The 16,543-nt window shown below is 41.9% G+C and overlaps 1 protein-coding gene across 1 annotated transcript in view; it reads right to left on the bottom strand.

Annotated features, from left to right (window-relative positions):
• RASGEF1B (RasGEF domain family member 1B) overlaps positions 1 to 9,545 on the bottom strand; it is a 617,711-nt gene extending 608,166 nt beyond the window's left edge. Inside the window, exon 1 of the mRNA XM_008957649.4 lies at positions 9,413 to 9,545. Within this exon, the coding sequence (XP_008955897.1) occupies positions 9,413 to 9,481 (69 nt within the window). The 5' untranslated portion in view covers positions 9,482 to 9,545. The remainder of the gene's footprint in view (positions 1 to 9,412) is intronic.
• Positions 9,546 to 16,543: the final 6,998 nt, after the last annotated feature.

Genomic DNA, 16,543 nt, shown 5'->3' with positions numbered 1-16,543 from the left:
ATTCTTCACCATTTATACCACCCCTAACCGTGCATTCCCCAGCAGGCTCCCGCATGCCCAGGATGCCAAGTATACACCTTATCTTTCTGCTCTCATCATTACAGTATCAGTAACGACAATTCACATTTGTATAATGCTTGAAATTTTATAAAGGACTTTCACATTTATTACCACACTAGAGCCTCACATCATTTCTGTGAGTGAAGCAAATCGAATATTGATACTTTCATTTTCGAGCTATGAAAATTGACACTAGAGAGATAAGGAGATTTCCTCCAACAGCTTACAACCAGTGAGGAGATGGTCTAGACTCAGAATCCAGGTCTTAGGACTCCCTATGCAGGTTCTTTGCAATTGGTAACACTGTCACTCTTTAGTTTTCTGCCCTTTGTGCCTCCCTGTAGGTACACTCACTTGACTTCCAGTCAAGTTCAAATAATCTCCATGAAAGTAAATTCCCATATTTCCAGGCACCCAACAGGGCTTCCAGAGAAGTACGGCATCATTACTTTCCCACTGGAAATATAATAAGGAAGCCCACTGGGTAAGTGTTCTTTGGAGTAAATTACTTTTGGAGCAATCTAACCTGACTTCCAGCCAGAATGCTCCACCAACGGCATGGAAAATAAAGTCTGATTAATAAAATCTTGACTTATGGCATGGATATGCTTCACTTGACCTATATTGAGGATACATGTTTGCAACCCAATTGAAAAATAAAAAATATCCTGTATTTAATTATATTGCAATCTATGGTTGAATTTCATTTAAGTGGCATTCATAATTGGCACATTTTTCAAGTACTGCTTCTGCCACAGTTGTATATAAAAGTATATTATCATCATTTGCACAACTGCTGTCTAAGTTAGCATTAACACACATCCCATAGATCAGAGATGGGATCACTAAAGGACAGTGGCTGTCACATTTTCATGAAATATAATTAAATATATCCAAAAATAAACTGGTTCCCAGATTCTGCTAAAACAGCACATGGAATGTTTTCAAAATTAATAAGCATTCATTTAGCACCTACGTTTTGCTCAGCAGTGCAGAACATTCAGAAAAGTATAAGGTATGTTCTAAGATAGTCAAAGAAGAGGGATAACTCAGAGTTTGGGGTCAAGGGGAAATTTTATAATAATTATTATTATACATATTATTTGTCCATTACCATATTCCAGACACTATGCTAAGTATTTTATTTGAACTACCTTATTTAATTATTATGACAACCCAATGAAGTAGCTATTATTATTATTATTGTACAGAAAGCAAAACTGAGGCACCAAGAAGTAACTTACTTTATTAAGGCCACATAGCTAAGAAGTGGAGGAGCCAGGATTGGAAGCCAAGTATGTGTTCCTCAGCCTGCGTGTTCTGAGCTTCTTTGCTATATTGGGGAATGCTTCATGGAGGGCTGGCTCTTTGATATGGCCCTAGAGATTAGGTAGGGTTCAGTTAGGAAGAGCGGAAAGAATGGACATAGGTCATTGTTAGAGGATTGACAAATAGCATAAACAAAGGCAAGAATTTGTTTTTCAACATGTGAGGATCCTTGAAGAAAATCAATGGCAAGGAATAAAGTTGGCTAGGTAGGGTGAGACATTTACTAGAACACATTAGAAATAATCTAGGCAGAATTTATGGACTTGACCCTTTGGAAATAGAAAGTCATGTAGACTCTTGTATAGGAAAGTGATAATTGAAAAGGCATTGTGGTATAGCAGCAGTTTATTCAGGAAGAGTGGAGAGAAGTGAGACTTGAGGAAAGAAAAACAATTAGTCGCTTATTGTGAAATCCTCTCTGGGCCCTACTGCTCCTAGGTCATAGCAGATATTTGATAAATGTTTGTCAGATCAGTGCATGAAGAGTGATATGGATAAAAAGAAAGGAATAAATCCAAGAAAGAATCTGCAGGAGTCACTGACAGATTGTTCATAGAGGAAAAGGAAGAAAAAGCAAAGATGGCACCAAAGTGCTACTCAAGGTGAAAAGAAAATGGGCACTTTTGGCCTACAATGGAGTTAGAAAGGAGAAGTGGGCTTCAGGTGGATGCCAGGAGGAAAATATGCCTTCCATTTTGGTTTGAAAATGTAGGGGCTTGAAAGGATCATAGGGTACTCTTAATGTATTATAGGCATTTGGAGAACGAAGCCTAGACTACATTTAAGAATCTTGAAGGGTAGAAAGCACAGCTCCTACTCATCACAAATTCAGATAAATAAAAGTTGCCATTTTATTTATGGGCTACCTCAATAGGCAACTCTAGGTAGGTAGAACTTTCCTAATATAAATGTCACTACTGGTCCTGCTGTATTTTATCAAAGACGTGCAAAGTAAAGAAATTCATAATATACAAGAACACCATTATAAACTGAAAAGAACTAAGCAAAGGGAAATACATCAAAGAATTAAACTCCTATCCCTGCTCCCTATGACATGCTGCCAGCACTGGCCCTTTGACAGATTTGAAACACCAGACTTTCCTTATCAAAATACAAAAAGAAAAAAAAATCATGTAACAGTTTCTCAGCAAGAAACCATTAGACAGATGTAATCATAATGGGACCAAATATTCTTATAAATGAAATGCAAGCATTTAGGACCACATGTGGCGTTTAAAAGCAGCTAACACAAAAGGTAAGTAGAGTTGCCCCTGAATATACACTGGCTCAGATGTGGTAGAGCAATCCAATTGGCCCTCAAACAAACTGAATTGTGAATTTACAAGACAAACCCACTATCCATTAGCTTAAAATTCAAATGACCCTCACAGAAAGCCCAGCTGTGGCAATAGGAGCTATTATTCTCAAAGTAAACTTCTCTCTTATGATCACCCACCAGCATCCAATCAGAGAAGCTACAGTCATACTTGTCCAAGTTATTTGCTTTCAAAACAGCCTGATCACATGGTTCATCTTCTAGATGCTTGAAGCCCATCGGAATAACCAAGTGGATGAGAGTGTATAAGATTCACGTAAACAGACAAAGGAGCTCAGCTATTCAACTGTAATGGGCAAAATTAAGGTCTTTAACAGGCAAATTAGAAAGAAAAAAACTGCTTGAAAATATAACCATTTTAAGGAGAGAAGGGATGGAGTTAACTGAAATATAAAAATGGGAAGATTTATAAAACATAGCCCTGGAAATCAATCCAACCAGTGGAGCACGTTTGTCATTAGTGGGTGCTAAGGGAGAAATCATTGAAATTCAGGCACATTGTTTAAATAAAAAACCATGCAATAAAATATGTTTGGGTAACATGCCAAATCTTTTACCCAAATGCCTCCTAATTTAGAGGCAGGATATTTATCAAATGTTGTTTGGCAAGTTAGTAGTTTGAAACTCTGAATACATTTTCTCCCCCAAAAAATAATGTTATTACATGGTAACTGGTTTCCCAAGATAGACCACAAGAATCTCCCAAAGTATAGTGTAATAATGTATAAATATAATACTGAGATAATGGGGTAATACAAATTGTTTTGTAAAAACAGAATCTTATTATCCTATATAGCAGTGCTTTTCAAATTGTGGGTCGTAACCCATGAAATCAATTTAGTGGGTCTTTACCAGTTTATTTTTTAATAGAATGAAAAGGAAAGAATAAAACTGCAAAGATCAGAGGATATCCCATGTCATAAGGAAAAGTATTATTCTGAAAACTTAATTTCACTATTATAGGTGTAAATAGGTGCAATCCAGGATTGCAATGTAAAATATATTTCTTACCATGAGTCACAGTCAAAACAGTTTGAATGTCTCTTAACAAGGCTTCCATAGGGTTGCTAGCACCAAGACAGTATTTAAGATTTGTTGAATAAATGAATGCCTGAATGAATTGGTGAACACATTAAGCATGAATACATAGAATGCTAGTTATACACTTCTCAGTCACAGCCCTGACACTGCAATAGGAAGCTTGCTCACTCCCGCATTTCCATACCAGTGAGGCAGTGGGGACAGACAGTTGACCCAGCTGCAACTCCCTATTGGTGACTCTCTTGGCTTAGGGACAAGATCTCGGGTAGAGTAGCAGCTATAAAGAGAGAAGGATGGGAACAAGGATTACACAGGTAAGTGGGATTGGACTCTAGGAGCAGGGTTCTGGAGGAAAGAGGGAGAAGGTAAGACGAGGTCACCAGATTTAGCAAATAAAAATACAAGGTACCCAGTTAAATCTGGATTTCAGATAAACAATAAATAATGTAAAGGCAAAGAAAATCATGAATGTTGAGGGTTAGAAAAATCAATGTGATCCATCAGACATTTATTTGATGCAAAACTGTGTTCAAAATACATGCCAAGTACTAGAGAATTAAGAAATACGTGGTTCCTGACACTGAAGAGGACATAGACACATGCAACAGTCTCAAAAATTAACATGTATTGACCACTATTCTAAGTGCTTTACAGGCATTAACTCGTTTAACACTCACCACCCTGAATTAAGCACTACTGTTATCCCTATTGAAGACATAACTGGAGCATAGAGAAGTTCAAAGAGGAAGTTGTCCAAGGTCTCAGAAAAAAAACACACACACACATAATATTCAGTGGGTCTCTGGTAGAGCCTGGATATTGTTTAAGATGGGTGGATCTGGAAGTGAGATTTGAGCTGAACCTCGAAGGAAGATGCAACTTCAATAGGTGACTATTAGAGGAAGAATATTCTGGGCAGAGGAACAGCTTGGAGGTAAGAGAACATAATCAAGAAATGGGAGTAAAGTTGCTGGAATATTAGAAATATAGTAGTAGGAAGGAAAGATTAGGCAAGTTAACCAGGCAGTGACCATAATGTGGAGGAAGTTTGCCCTGTTGAATCTGCATATATGGTGAACCACTAATGGAACTGGGGTAAATAGCTGGTGTGGTGGTGCACGCCTGTAGTCCCAGCTACTCTAAAGACTGAGGCTTGAGGAACCCTCGAGTCCAGGGGATTGAGTCCAGCCTGAACAACATAGCTGGATCCCATCTCTAAAACATAAACAAATAAAACTAAAAAAAAACTGGGTTTTTTAGAGGCAGGGTCTCACTATATCACCAGGCTGAAGTGCAGTACAGTGACACTATCATAGCTCACTGCAACCTTGGGAACTCCTGGGCTTAAGCGATCTTCCTGCCTTGGTCTCCTGAGTAGCTAGGACTACAGGCACATGCCACTATGCCTTTTTTTTTTTTTTTTTTTTTTGTAGAGACAAGGTCTCACTATGTTGCCCAGGCTGGCCTCAAACTTCTGGCCTCAAGCGCTCTTCCTGCCTTGTCCTCCCAAAATACTAGAATTGCAGGCATGAGCCACCATGCCAGACTTAAAAAAAAATTTTTTTAAGTATTTGTGGGAAGTAAATGGACACCATGTTGAGTTCAGCTTTTAGAAAGATGATTTTGGTAATAGTACAAAAGATAGAGGGGATGAGATGAAAAATCAGAGGATACAAAACTAGGTGAGTCAATACAGATGGCTGGCAAAGCACTGTGGCACCAGAATCCAGGATTTACCTTACAGTTCAGACACTTAGTAGGTGAGTGACCTTGGACAATTCATGTAATCACTCTGAGCCTTGGCTTCTTCATTTCCAAAGCAGGGATGACAATACCACCTACCTCATAGCATTATTGGGGTGATAAAACAAGCTGATACACAGAAATGCTCAATAAGTAGAAGCTATCTGTAAATGGTCATGGCAATTGCACTTGAATCTGCCCAGGCTTGGGTAATTAATTTCTTTATAGCAGTGTGAAAACTGACTAATACACATCCCAATGGTAACATAGTGAGGGCAGTGAGAGAATGGGGGATTATCTTTCCTTCTTCCAAAAAGAATATATCTAAGAACGAAGCTAAAAAACAAAAGGTAGAAAAAAACGTGAAACAAAAAGCAAAACAAAACAAACTCCAGAATACCAAGTAACTATATGGAGAAGGTAAGTGAACTTTGAGATAAAACAGACTTGTGTTTGCATCCTCTCTCCAGCATACATTACTAGAATGATCTTAAGCAAACTACTTAAGCTCTCTAAACCCTAATCTTCTCATCTGTAACACATGGTTGTTAACACCTATATCATAAGACTATGTGAAGGATAGCTGCGATCATGTATAGTATGACTTCAGAACAATGCCTGGCCCAGAGTAGGCAATAACTGATAATTATTATGTATTGTCACAGTTAGGCAGCGGTACAAGTGGAGATAGAAAACCAGGCGAAAACACATACAGTATACATGAGGTTTGTCAATTCTGGAGACCACATCCATGAATGGTGGCATAGAATTGAACATCCCTTTTCTACGTGTTCAGCCCAATGAATTTGTCTTCTTCAAGGTGTACCACCAGGTAAGATGATGAAGAATGACGGGGATTTAAAAATGCAGATTTGTGGATTGGGGGAAGAGAGGCACAAAAGATGAAAAAGCAACAGCCTCTGACTATATTATTTTCCCACCCACTTCCTGTCCCGGAACTCAAACCCCATCACTGACTGCCATGCCAAAAGCTACTAAGGCACCATGAAAAGAAAGATTGGGGCTGGAGGTGGGGGGCAGGTTCATAATATTTAAGAGCTCCATGAGGGAGGAGTGGCTGCCAGAGCCAGACATGTATCCATCCATTCAAGCACACAGGGAACTGCCAGGTCTGAAACCACCTGCCTGCATGCTTCTGTCCTATGTTTCTAGACATCAGAATACACAGCAAGCCCATTCTTTCTCTAGGTGCTCTGCCTTGGTGTGGCACAATCATTATTCCAAATATCCAGCCCACTGCTCAGGACACTGCCATGGCCCTGGGGTAGACTTAAGATCCTTTGCTTTTTTCTAGAAATTTAATTGTTCTCAACAACTTGGTGTGCAAACTTAAATACTTTACTAGGAAGAAACAAGGCAAGAGGGTAACAAAATGATCATTAAGACACTTTGTGTTTCCAGTGTACACACTCTGTCCTTAGCCTATGAAAATGGTGCAGCAGGGCACACACTGGAGCTGTTTTTCAACAACAGTGACTTTTTTGGCCCTGCTTTCTCTATAACCTGTCACTCACTCCCTCTTGTCAGACAACTGCAAACACACAAGAGGTCCCAGATTCAGTTCTCAGGGAGAATATCGTCTGTGCAAACCAAAGTGGCCTGAGTGGGAAGAAACTACATTATTGTCCACATTCTAACCAAAATGAAACAAAAGGCCATTCATTAGAAAAACATCCATCTCTTCTCCTGATCTCTCTGAAATTAAAGGTAACCAAAGTTAGAATTGGAGCATTTGGTGAAAATAAAAACCTGCCTAAATTTTTCTCAAGTGTCCTAGCACTTTCACTTTTGGAAATGAATATTTAGAAAGGTTTAAGAATATCTTTCTTACACATTTCTCTTTCCCTCCTTCCCAAACGACTGCCTCTTCATTTTTGAGCAAGAGTGTGTTGAAGGGGCTATTGCCTGAGAAGCAAGCATCCTCAAAGCACATTCCTAATTCAGTTCATCTTTGGGCACTGCTTTTCCCCAAAGGTAGGAAAGGGAAGATTACTCAGTTTGTCCAGGAACACTGATTAAGAATGATACGTAGGTGGGACGTGTTAGGTCGAGTCAGCCAACACTGAATCAATCCTTTGTAGAAAGACAGAGCGGGCAGATGCTACAAGCAGCTTCTACCTCTAGATGGGTGGAAAATAACACAGAGCAAGACATGAAGCATGACCAAGGACTGAGGGAATTCCCCTTCCTGAGAACTCTTCAAACACAAAACAGCCACTAAGTTTTTGTAATTGCCTAAATATGTCTATGGCTAGTTTTTATAGGCTGCCTCCTCTCTGGAATGACTAGGAGCCAATCATTCTGAAAAATCAAGATGGGGCATCTATTGGCTGGAGGATAAAAGAGGTAGTATACACAACCAAAATCGCTTGGCACATTTGGTGATTTAAGAACAAAAATCCAAAGACAAGTGAAGAGAAAGCCAAAGAGAAAAGCAACTTAAGGGAGCATCTCAGGTCTCCAGAGTGACCCCCAAATGCTACATAACACTTCACAGAGCAGCAAATGGGCAGTGATGTTGCATGCCAAAGGTGACAGCTAATTTTCACTGCAGGTCTGGAAAACTTAACTTTTCCAGGCTCTTCATTATTTTGTAGGTTTCAGGCTACCAACTGCCCAGGCCTTTCAGCCTGGCTTCTCCCACCCCACTCTTGTTTCCCCAGCTCCTCCTTATCACCTACTATTGGGATCGCCCTGCTTAAAGGCCATTTTGTCACACAGCAGAGGTTATGGGTTGGGTAATTTGAGCTTCAAAATCTAAGGTATGTGACCATAAAATCTCAGAAGGTAAGAACGGCTACAGGTGCCAAAGGTGAGAAGAAACTCACCAGCAGCCAGAGAACATATTAAGATTCTGGAACCAGAAGAGGTGCCTTGCTGAAGGACAAACTCCTGCGTTCACCAGAGAAGAGACCAAGTTGTGTTTCTCTGGCCAGTCAAGAAACTGCAGACAAGGAAGCCTGGGGCAGCTCCTGGAGTGGCTGGCCGGGAGAGTCATCAGGCTACAGTGACCACGACTGATAGTGGAGAGCAGTGCAACGCAGACTGCAGCACTGGTTAACCTGGCCAATGCCTCAGCACTCTAGGTCAGGTCGGTGTGTTAGGCAATCTCTTGAGGGAGGGCGGGGTAGAAAGACAAAGGACACTCTCTGTTCTTACTGTAGAGATAAGGAGGGCGGGGAAGGGTTGTACAGTATGAAACTCTCCCTACTGAGTGGTCAATATAGGAAAGCCAGCCAGCCAGCCAGCCGTCTCCTAAATGACTCCGTGCGGAGATGCCTCACAGCAGCAGCATTGCCACCGCAGGCATGTGTGAGCAATTAGATGAACTTGCCTTAGGAGTTGCTATTTGTTCACCTGATTTGGCAAATCCCTTCTTAACCCTCTTCATCCCCAGTGTATCTCATTCACAGAAGACACAAGTTAACTTTAATGGAGTTTGCCCTGTGCTGGAGATTGGGGGAGGGGAGCAGTTAGAGGAGGTAAGAAGGTGGAAACCTTTTGACCGGAAGATTTTTCTGTTGTTTTCAGACCAAAAGAAAAAAACAAAGTAGGCAGCAAAGAGGACTGCAGGATACTGCTCATTTTTAGACATCCCTGGCATTTTAGGTAAAGAGCAACTGGCAGAACTCAGCCAGATTGACAGAAAACGTGTTCACCTGTCAACTGGGAAGGGGAAAAAAAAAAACAAAAAAGATTCACTGAGGTCCAAGAGTGAGACACCCGCCTCCAGAGGTCCAGGTCTCCGCCTAGCCCTCCTCCCCTGCCCCGTCCCGCCCGATGGCCAGGTGGAAACCAGGCAGGTGAGCCTGCACACGTGTCAACTTGCGGAAGACCCCCAGGCCCGCCAGGGGTCCCTGAGGGGACACACCCTCCACCTACCTCAAACATGGGAGAGGCGCCCTTGCTCGGCAACGTGCAGCCCAGGAGCTCGGCGAGAAACTTTGCCATATACAAGCGGTGAGGCAGGGTCCCTCCCGATGCGCCGTTTCTGTCCTTTCCCCTTGCCAGAGCCCGAGCGCCAGGATCCTGCCCGCAGCCCGCCCGCCAGCCGGGGCCGTGGCTCGGGGCTGCCCCGCGGCTGCGGCGGAGGGGCTGGGCCGGGCGGGGAGAGCGCGGCGGCGGCCCGCCCCGCGGCGTCCAGCGGTGCGAGTGCGCGCAGCCCCGTCCGCAGCCCGAGCCTCCGCTCTGCGGGAACCGGGGCGCCGTCGCCGCGCTAGCCTTTCCCTCTGAATGTCACTATTACCATAGTAAAGGGAAGGGCCCCGCCGAGGGGGTGGCGGGAGGGCCAACGGCGCCTCAGGATGGGCGCCAAGCGTGAGCAAGGGCAGCCGGCAGGCGCAGCGCCTTGGCGCAGACACCGGCCCGACCCACGCCTGGGCAGGGCCACTCGGGCAACACCGCCGGGCGGGAGCAGAAGCCTTAAGCTCCGAGGGAGAGCGGGCGGCCGGGGCGGGGGAGGGTCTGTGGATGGGAGCCGCCGGGCTGACCCACTTCCCCAGTTTTCCCCTCGGCAGCACTCACGGAGGTGGAAAGGCGGCCGCCTCGCTCTGCTGACTGACCCGGGAGAGTCGCTGCTGCCAGATGCCAGCGGCCCGCAGGAGCTCCTGCACCGGCCGGCGCCGCCCCACCCTTCCTTTGGGAAAGGGAAAAAGCTCCCTAAGCCTCGGAGGAGGAACTCCCCCTCCTGTTCTCACATTATCCCAAACCAGTGAAAGGGGCAGACCCAGGTAAGCCCCAAAAGAGGAAAGGTGACTGTAGGCACTAGGGCCTGGGCCGGATACGCTCCATGATCACAGCTCCCTCCCTGTCCTTGGCTCCGGCCGGAGAGCTAAGGACCGGCATGGAGACTGAAATAGGTATGGCCCTGATGACCCTGTTTTTTCTTCTTCTTCTTCCTTTTTTTTTTTTTTTTTTTTTTTTTTTTTGAGACGGAGTCTCGTACTGTTGCCCGGGCTGGAGTGCAGTGGTGCGATCTCGGCTCACTGCAATCTCCGCCTCCCGGGTTCAAGCGATTCTCCTGCCTCAGCCTCCCGAGTAGGTGGGATTACAGGCACCCGCCACCACACCCAGCTAATGTCTTTTCATTAAAAACGACTTTTAGGACCAGGCCTATATTGTATATTTATTCTGCACCCCCATAGTTGTACATCTCAAGCTTTAACGTGCATAAGAATGACCTGACCTATAGAGCTTGTTTAAAATGAGGGGTCCTGGGCCCCCAACCCATGTTTCTGAATCAGTGATTCTGATTCTGACCCTGGACCATCTCAGGAGATTCCGATGTAGATGGTATCCAGGCTCTACTTTGAGAAACATGGCCCTACTATGTAAAAAAAAAAAATGCTGACATAAACTTTCAAGGACTGGGAAAACACTAGATTGGTGACAGACACGACCCTGGAGAAAGTTGTGTCAAATCACCTGATTTGATATGCAAGGAAACAGAACTGAAAAAGTTTTCATTACTTCAAGTCATACTGTATCAGTGACACCCAGGACATGGAGTAGACACCCTATAAATACTCGTTGGACGGGATGAATAGAAGATAGATGGTAATGAATAGCTGGGTCCCAATTTCCTTAATTGCCATTCCAGAATTCTAGCTGGTGCAACAAATTCACTGTGAATTTAAGGGATAAAAGAGGAAGGAAAGATGTTCAACTCAATTCATTTGAATACATCATCTCAGTGCTTCTCAAACTTTTTCTATCTGGTTTTAACTTCTGCATTCTAACCTACAAAATATTCAGGTTTGTTATAAAACCAAAAGACCTACCCCCATGACTAAAACTAATGCTCCAAGTATGTTATTTTTATTCTGTGTTTTCCAGAACCCTGCCACACCACCAGCTAACCCCCAGCAGCGAAATCAAGAAATGTGGCAGCAAGGTGCCCCCGGGCTATATTAAAAAGGAAAGAGAACTAATATGTAACGAGTACCTATGAATGTCTCAGTCACCATGTCACTAGGGTGAACATGGGCTCTGGGGGCAGACTACCTCCATTTAAATCCCATTTCTGATACTGCTATGAATTGAACATTTTCATCCCCTCCAAATTTCGTGTTGAAATGTAATCCCCAATGCAACAGTATTGGAGGTGTGGCCTTTGGGAAGTGATTGATTTATGGGGGCTCCACCCTCATGAATGACATTGGTGTCCTTATAAAATGGCTTGATGAAGGGAGTTCTCCCCTCTTGTCCTGTCTTCTGCCATGTAAGGATGCAGCAGCATTTTTCCCCTCCAGAGGATATAGCATTCAAGGTACCATCTTGGAAGCAGACAGCAGTCTTCATTAGATGCCAGCCTTGATCTTGTACTTCCTAGCCTCTAGAAATGTAAGAAATAAGTGTCTATTTTTATAAATTACTCAATCTGTGGTATTCTCTTATAGCAGCACAAAATTGCCTAAGACATAATGTGAAACTTAGAAAAGTGACTTTGCTTCTCTGTACTTCAGTTTTCTCATCTGCAAAATGGGTTTAATAATAAAGGTACCTACCACATATGGTATATATTAGTTTTATATTGCTATCATAACAAATTACCACAATTTAGCAGCTTAGAACAATGCCCATTTATTATCTCATAGTTCTGTAGATTAGAAGTCTGGTGGGTTCATGTGGGTTCTGTGCCTGGAGTCTCACAAGGCTAAAACCAAGGCTAAAACCAACCAGGCTGGCCTCTTACCTAGAGTTTCTGGGAAGAAGCCACTTCCAAACTCTTTCAGGTTGTTGGGAGAATCTAGCTCCTTGCAGCTGTAAGTCTGAGGTCCTTGTTTTCTTGCTGACTGTCAGCCAGAAGCCACTCTCTGCTTCTAGAGGCTTCCTGGACTCCTTATGCGGCCTCCTTCATCTTCAAGGAGAAACTGCATTGAATCCTTCTCATGCTTCAAATCTGACTTCCTCTTTTGCCAACAGCCAGAGAAAATGTTTACCATTTAAAGGTCTCATATGATTACATTGGGCCCACCTGGATAATCTTTCTATTCTAAGGTCAGCTCATTAGTCACCTTAGTTACATCTTCAAAGTTGCTTTTGCCATGTACTATAATCACAGAAGTAATTCCAGGGTGAAGATCATAAGAGCTATGTAGACTCCTGCTTACCGCATGATTATTTTGAGGAATAAGTAAAGGTGTGTATTTAAAACATTTAGAACGGTATTTTATTTTGTGGTACCGATAATAAGAACTCAATAAAGATTAGCTATTTTGTCTACACATGGCATTTCATTGGATTGACACTACAACTCTATTATTTTAAAGGGGAGAAACTGAGAATCAATCCAAGACCACACAGAGGGTTAATGGCAGAGCCAGGAATCAAACCTAGAACAGCCATCAATCAAGTCTGTGCTGAGCACTAGGAGATAGGGCAAAGGACAGATGATGTTCATTTGAGAAAGAGGGACTTGAGAAGGGGTGTGCAATAATGAGGAGCATGGGGAATATTTACAGGTAGTCACTTGCTGTATATGAATAATCTGTGGTTTAGGCACAAGGGAGACTGTACTAAATACTAATTGAATTTTTTTAAGTCTTTAGGCTGACTCTGGGCACGCTGCCTAGGAGTTAGCCCTGCTCTGCAAGGAGCAGCTATTAAATATGTATATATAAAATATATATATTTAACTGAACCTGGTGATTTTTACTGAGCAGATGCATTTTCTTGTGGTGACAGTCATCTTAAGAGGCTATACATTACTTGCAATCTAGACTCATTCCTTTGATGGCTTCTTTCTCCCCGTGCCCTCTCCTCTGTGATGTCTTGCATCTTGTAGAGGAAATAAACATGTCTGAAAGGCAGCAACCCACTGACCCTGCCTGAACAGCAAGAGCATTGCCCAGACTTTCTCCAGGGCATGCCCAGGCCTGAATCACTACCATGTCTATTTCTTCCTGTCATTGGTAGAGCAAGGACAGAGACCCAGGACAAAAAAGAAAAGAAAGGAAAGCAAACCAAAAAATAATCTTATCATCTATGGTCTTTCCCCACTTAGGACTGTGACTGCAGTATCATTTACTAGAAGCGTTGTTCGTACTTTTTTACCCAGTATTTCCATCTGTAGAATTTATCCTAAGAAAATAATCAGAGAATCACTCAAAGATTTTTGCATTTAAAATTGTGTCATGTCTGTTAGGGCAAGTGAGTGTCTTTTCTACTGACACAGTAACCACCATGGTTCAAAGACTAGGACTGAACTCAGGCTGCCTGGGCTTGAATTCTGGCTCTGCCAATTGCCAGTTGAGTGATCTTGGGCAAGTCACTTCAATTCTCTAAGCTTCCATTTCCTCATCTGGAAAACAAGGATAATAATACCTCATAAGAACTTAATTAGGTAATACTATTATACTCACTTATTAGAATGATTCATATAATTATTATATGAGTACTAATAGAGGACCTGGTCCATACTACCTAATAGTAATACATTAACTCTGACTAGGGTGATGATTAATGATATATCCTCAGCTCATGGCCCAAAGCCTGGCACACAATACTCAATAAAAATTGATTAAATACATGGACAAACAGATGGACAAACAAATGAACAGGGATACTTGTTACAGCATGATAAAGCTAAAATTTGTAAACCATAAAAACAACAGGAGAGTGACTTAATATACCATGGTACATATAATCAAAACCTAGTATGTTTTAAAAGAATAATTAATGACCTAGAAAATGCCTGTAGGTAATGTTAGTAGGGGGCAGCATACAGTATATGTAGCATATTCTAAATTTATAAAATACTTACATGCATATGTATACATTAGGGCCAAAATGTAAGGAAATACACCAAAAGGCAATAATATTTCTCTGTGAGTGATGAAATTATGGATTATTTTTATTTTCTTCTTTATATATTCCTTAATTTTCTAGATTCTCTGCAGTGAACTTGAGTGTAATACCAATTTAAATACTTTTTTACAATCCCATAATTAAGAACCTAGACTTTTTTTAGTCATCATGTTAATCTTAATTGATTTAAGATCTTATCACTTTAATAAAACATTTAGGATGGACCAATTAACACAACTAAATCTACTGCACTGACACTCTCTTGAAGAAATCTCTGGTGCTTGTGAAAAGGTTCTACAAAACATCATCCAAAATTTGATTTTAAAGACACTCACCATTGCTGCTAAGAGCCAATAGTTATCAACAATGGCCTTAATAACTAGAAATGGGAAAGTCTTAAGAGGCAAGTGAAATCTATGTTTAAAACATACTTATTTTCTCGTCTTATTTAGTTTACAAGAGAATGTAGAAGTTGAAGAATCAACCTTTGGAAATTGTCATTTGCCCAGAATGATTAATTCTGGGTAATTTATGCCTGCCAAGTAATAAAGAACACTGCTTTCATTTACCCGGCTTCCTTTGTGGGTCTTAGAGGGAGATCCCATGTTAGTTATTGTAAACTCAGTACTTCAGTATGGTCAGGAAATAGAGCAGTCTGATTAACCAACTATTCTGACTAATTATCATCTCTGCAACATATGAATTACCACTTTCCAAAAAATTAGGCTGTCATAAATTGCAATTAACATTGAAGGTCTACCAAAGGTTTCATAATTATTTGATGATTCAGAAGGCACCTCAGTGTCTCTCAGGGTGAGTATAAAAATCATTTATCCCAGTAGGATGGATGAGGAAAGATGCTGGTTAATAGGAATTTTCAGTTGAGAGAAATGCAAGCAAGCCAGGTTTTACTATGTTTACAAGGTTGAATGAATGTCTGTTGAGCTCTTTAAGCACCTCCTGAGAAAGGCACTCTATTTGTGTGAGATGTTATAATTATTATTCCACAGAAATACAATGGTAACATTCTATTTTACAACAAAGAAAATTAGATTACAAGTTATCCTACAACTCTCCCTCCTCCCAGCTAAGATCACACACCGTATAGAGTTACAATGGTGCCAATTACAACAGCTTTTCATGCACTGTATGTTGCTCTGGTTTTTGATGATCTGAATGGATTCCATACCAAATAGCAACTACTGACAGCAATCAAAACAATTTGGGGGAAAACAGTTTTGTCTTCTGTGTTCAAGTAATGCTATTGATTTAAATTTAATGTTTGCTTCATTTCTTTCTTGGTACAGTAAGCAAGCATGTGGTATCTGTCTGGGCCCCCATTCTGCCTAAGAATGTGGGTGGCAAAGCCTATGTATACCAGGCCTTTTCTATCACTAGTTGCTAGAAGCCAACATCCATTAAAAAGAGTGTTTTTAAGATCATTTCATCCCATGCCCACTACATACACATTCATTCATTCATTCTCTCTCTCTCTCTCTCTGTCTCATATCCCAGTTTACAGTTGAAGAATCAGAGGCACAGAGAAGTTAAGTTTTTTTACCAAGTTTACACAGCTACTATATTGGTCGAGCTGGGGCCAGATTCTAAATCTCCTGATAGATAGCACATGCTCTTTCCATTGAGTCATTGCCCCAGCACCATGCTGGACTGAGACTTTGACTGAAAAATGAACTTTTCTCTGAACAAGGTGAAAAAAAAAGAGAAAAGAAGGAAGGGAAAGACCAATGAAGGAAGGGAAAAGAACTCAGCATCATGGATTCAGGGTACCACTCCCACATCACAGCCAAGCTTACTCCTTTTATATAACAATTTGAGGTCCTGGCACAGTGAGCCACCTAAGTTTCCTTATTTGAAACACTATAATGGGACTCCCTGGGAGAATCTTTGCAGTATATCTTGAAACTGATGACCAGAGCTTCTTTAATGAGCAAACAGATAGACCTAACCTTTCCACCCTTGCTCTGGCTGTCCTGGATGGGAAGGAGACATTCTCTAATATGGAAAAGATCCAAGATGCAGGTCAGTCTAATCAGCTAATGGTCAGCACCAAAGGAGGTTAGGCTGTTTAAGGAGTTAAGTCATTCAGTGTGATGCCAGTTCCCTCCTAATCCAGCCCTGGAGGAAACTTGTATTATGACTCACAGGAGAGGCATAGCCTGGAGAAAATGAGCCCAAAGAAACTGG

The sequence above is a fragment of the Pan paniscus genome, chromosome 3 (genome assembly GCF_029289425.2).
Source record: "Pan paniscus chromosome 3, NHGRI_mPanPan1-v2.0_pri, whole genome shotgun sequence".
Lineage (NCBI taxonomy): Eukaryota > Metazoa > Chordata > Mammalia > Primates > Hominidae > Pan > Pan paniscus.
The sequence above is the reverse complement of the archived record's forward strand: the minus strand, read 5'-3'. Positions and strand labels throughout refer to the sequence as shown.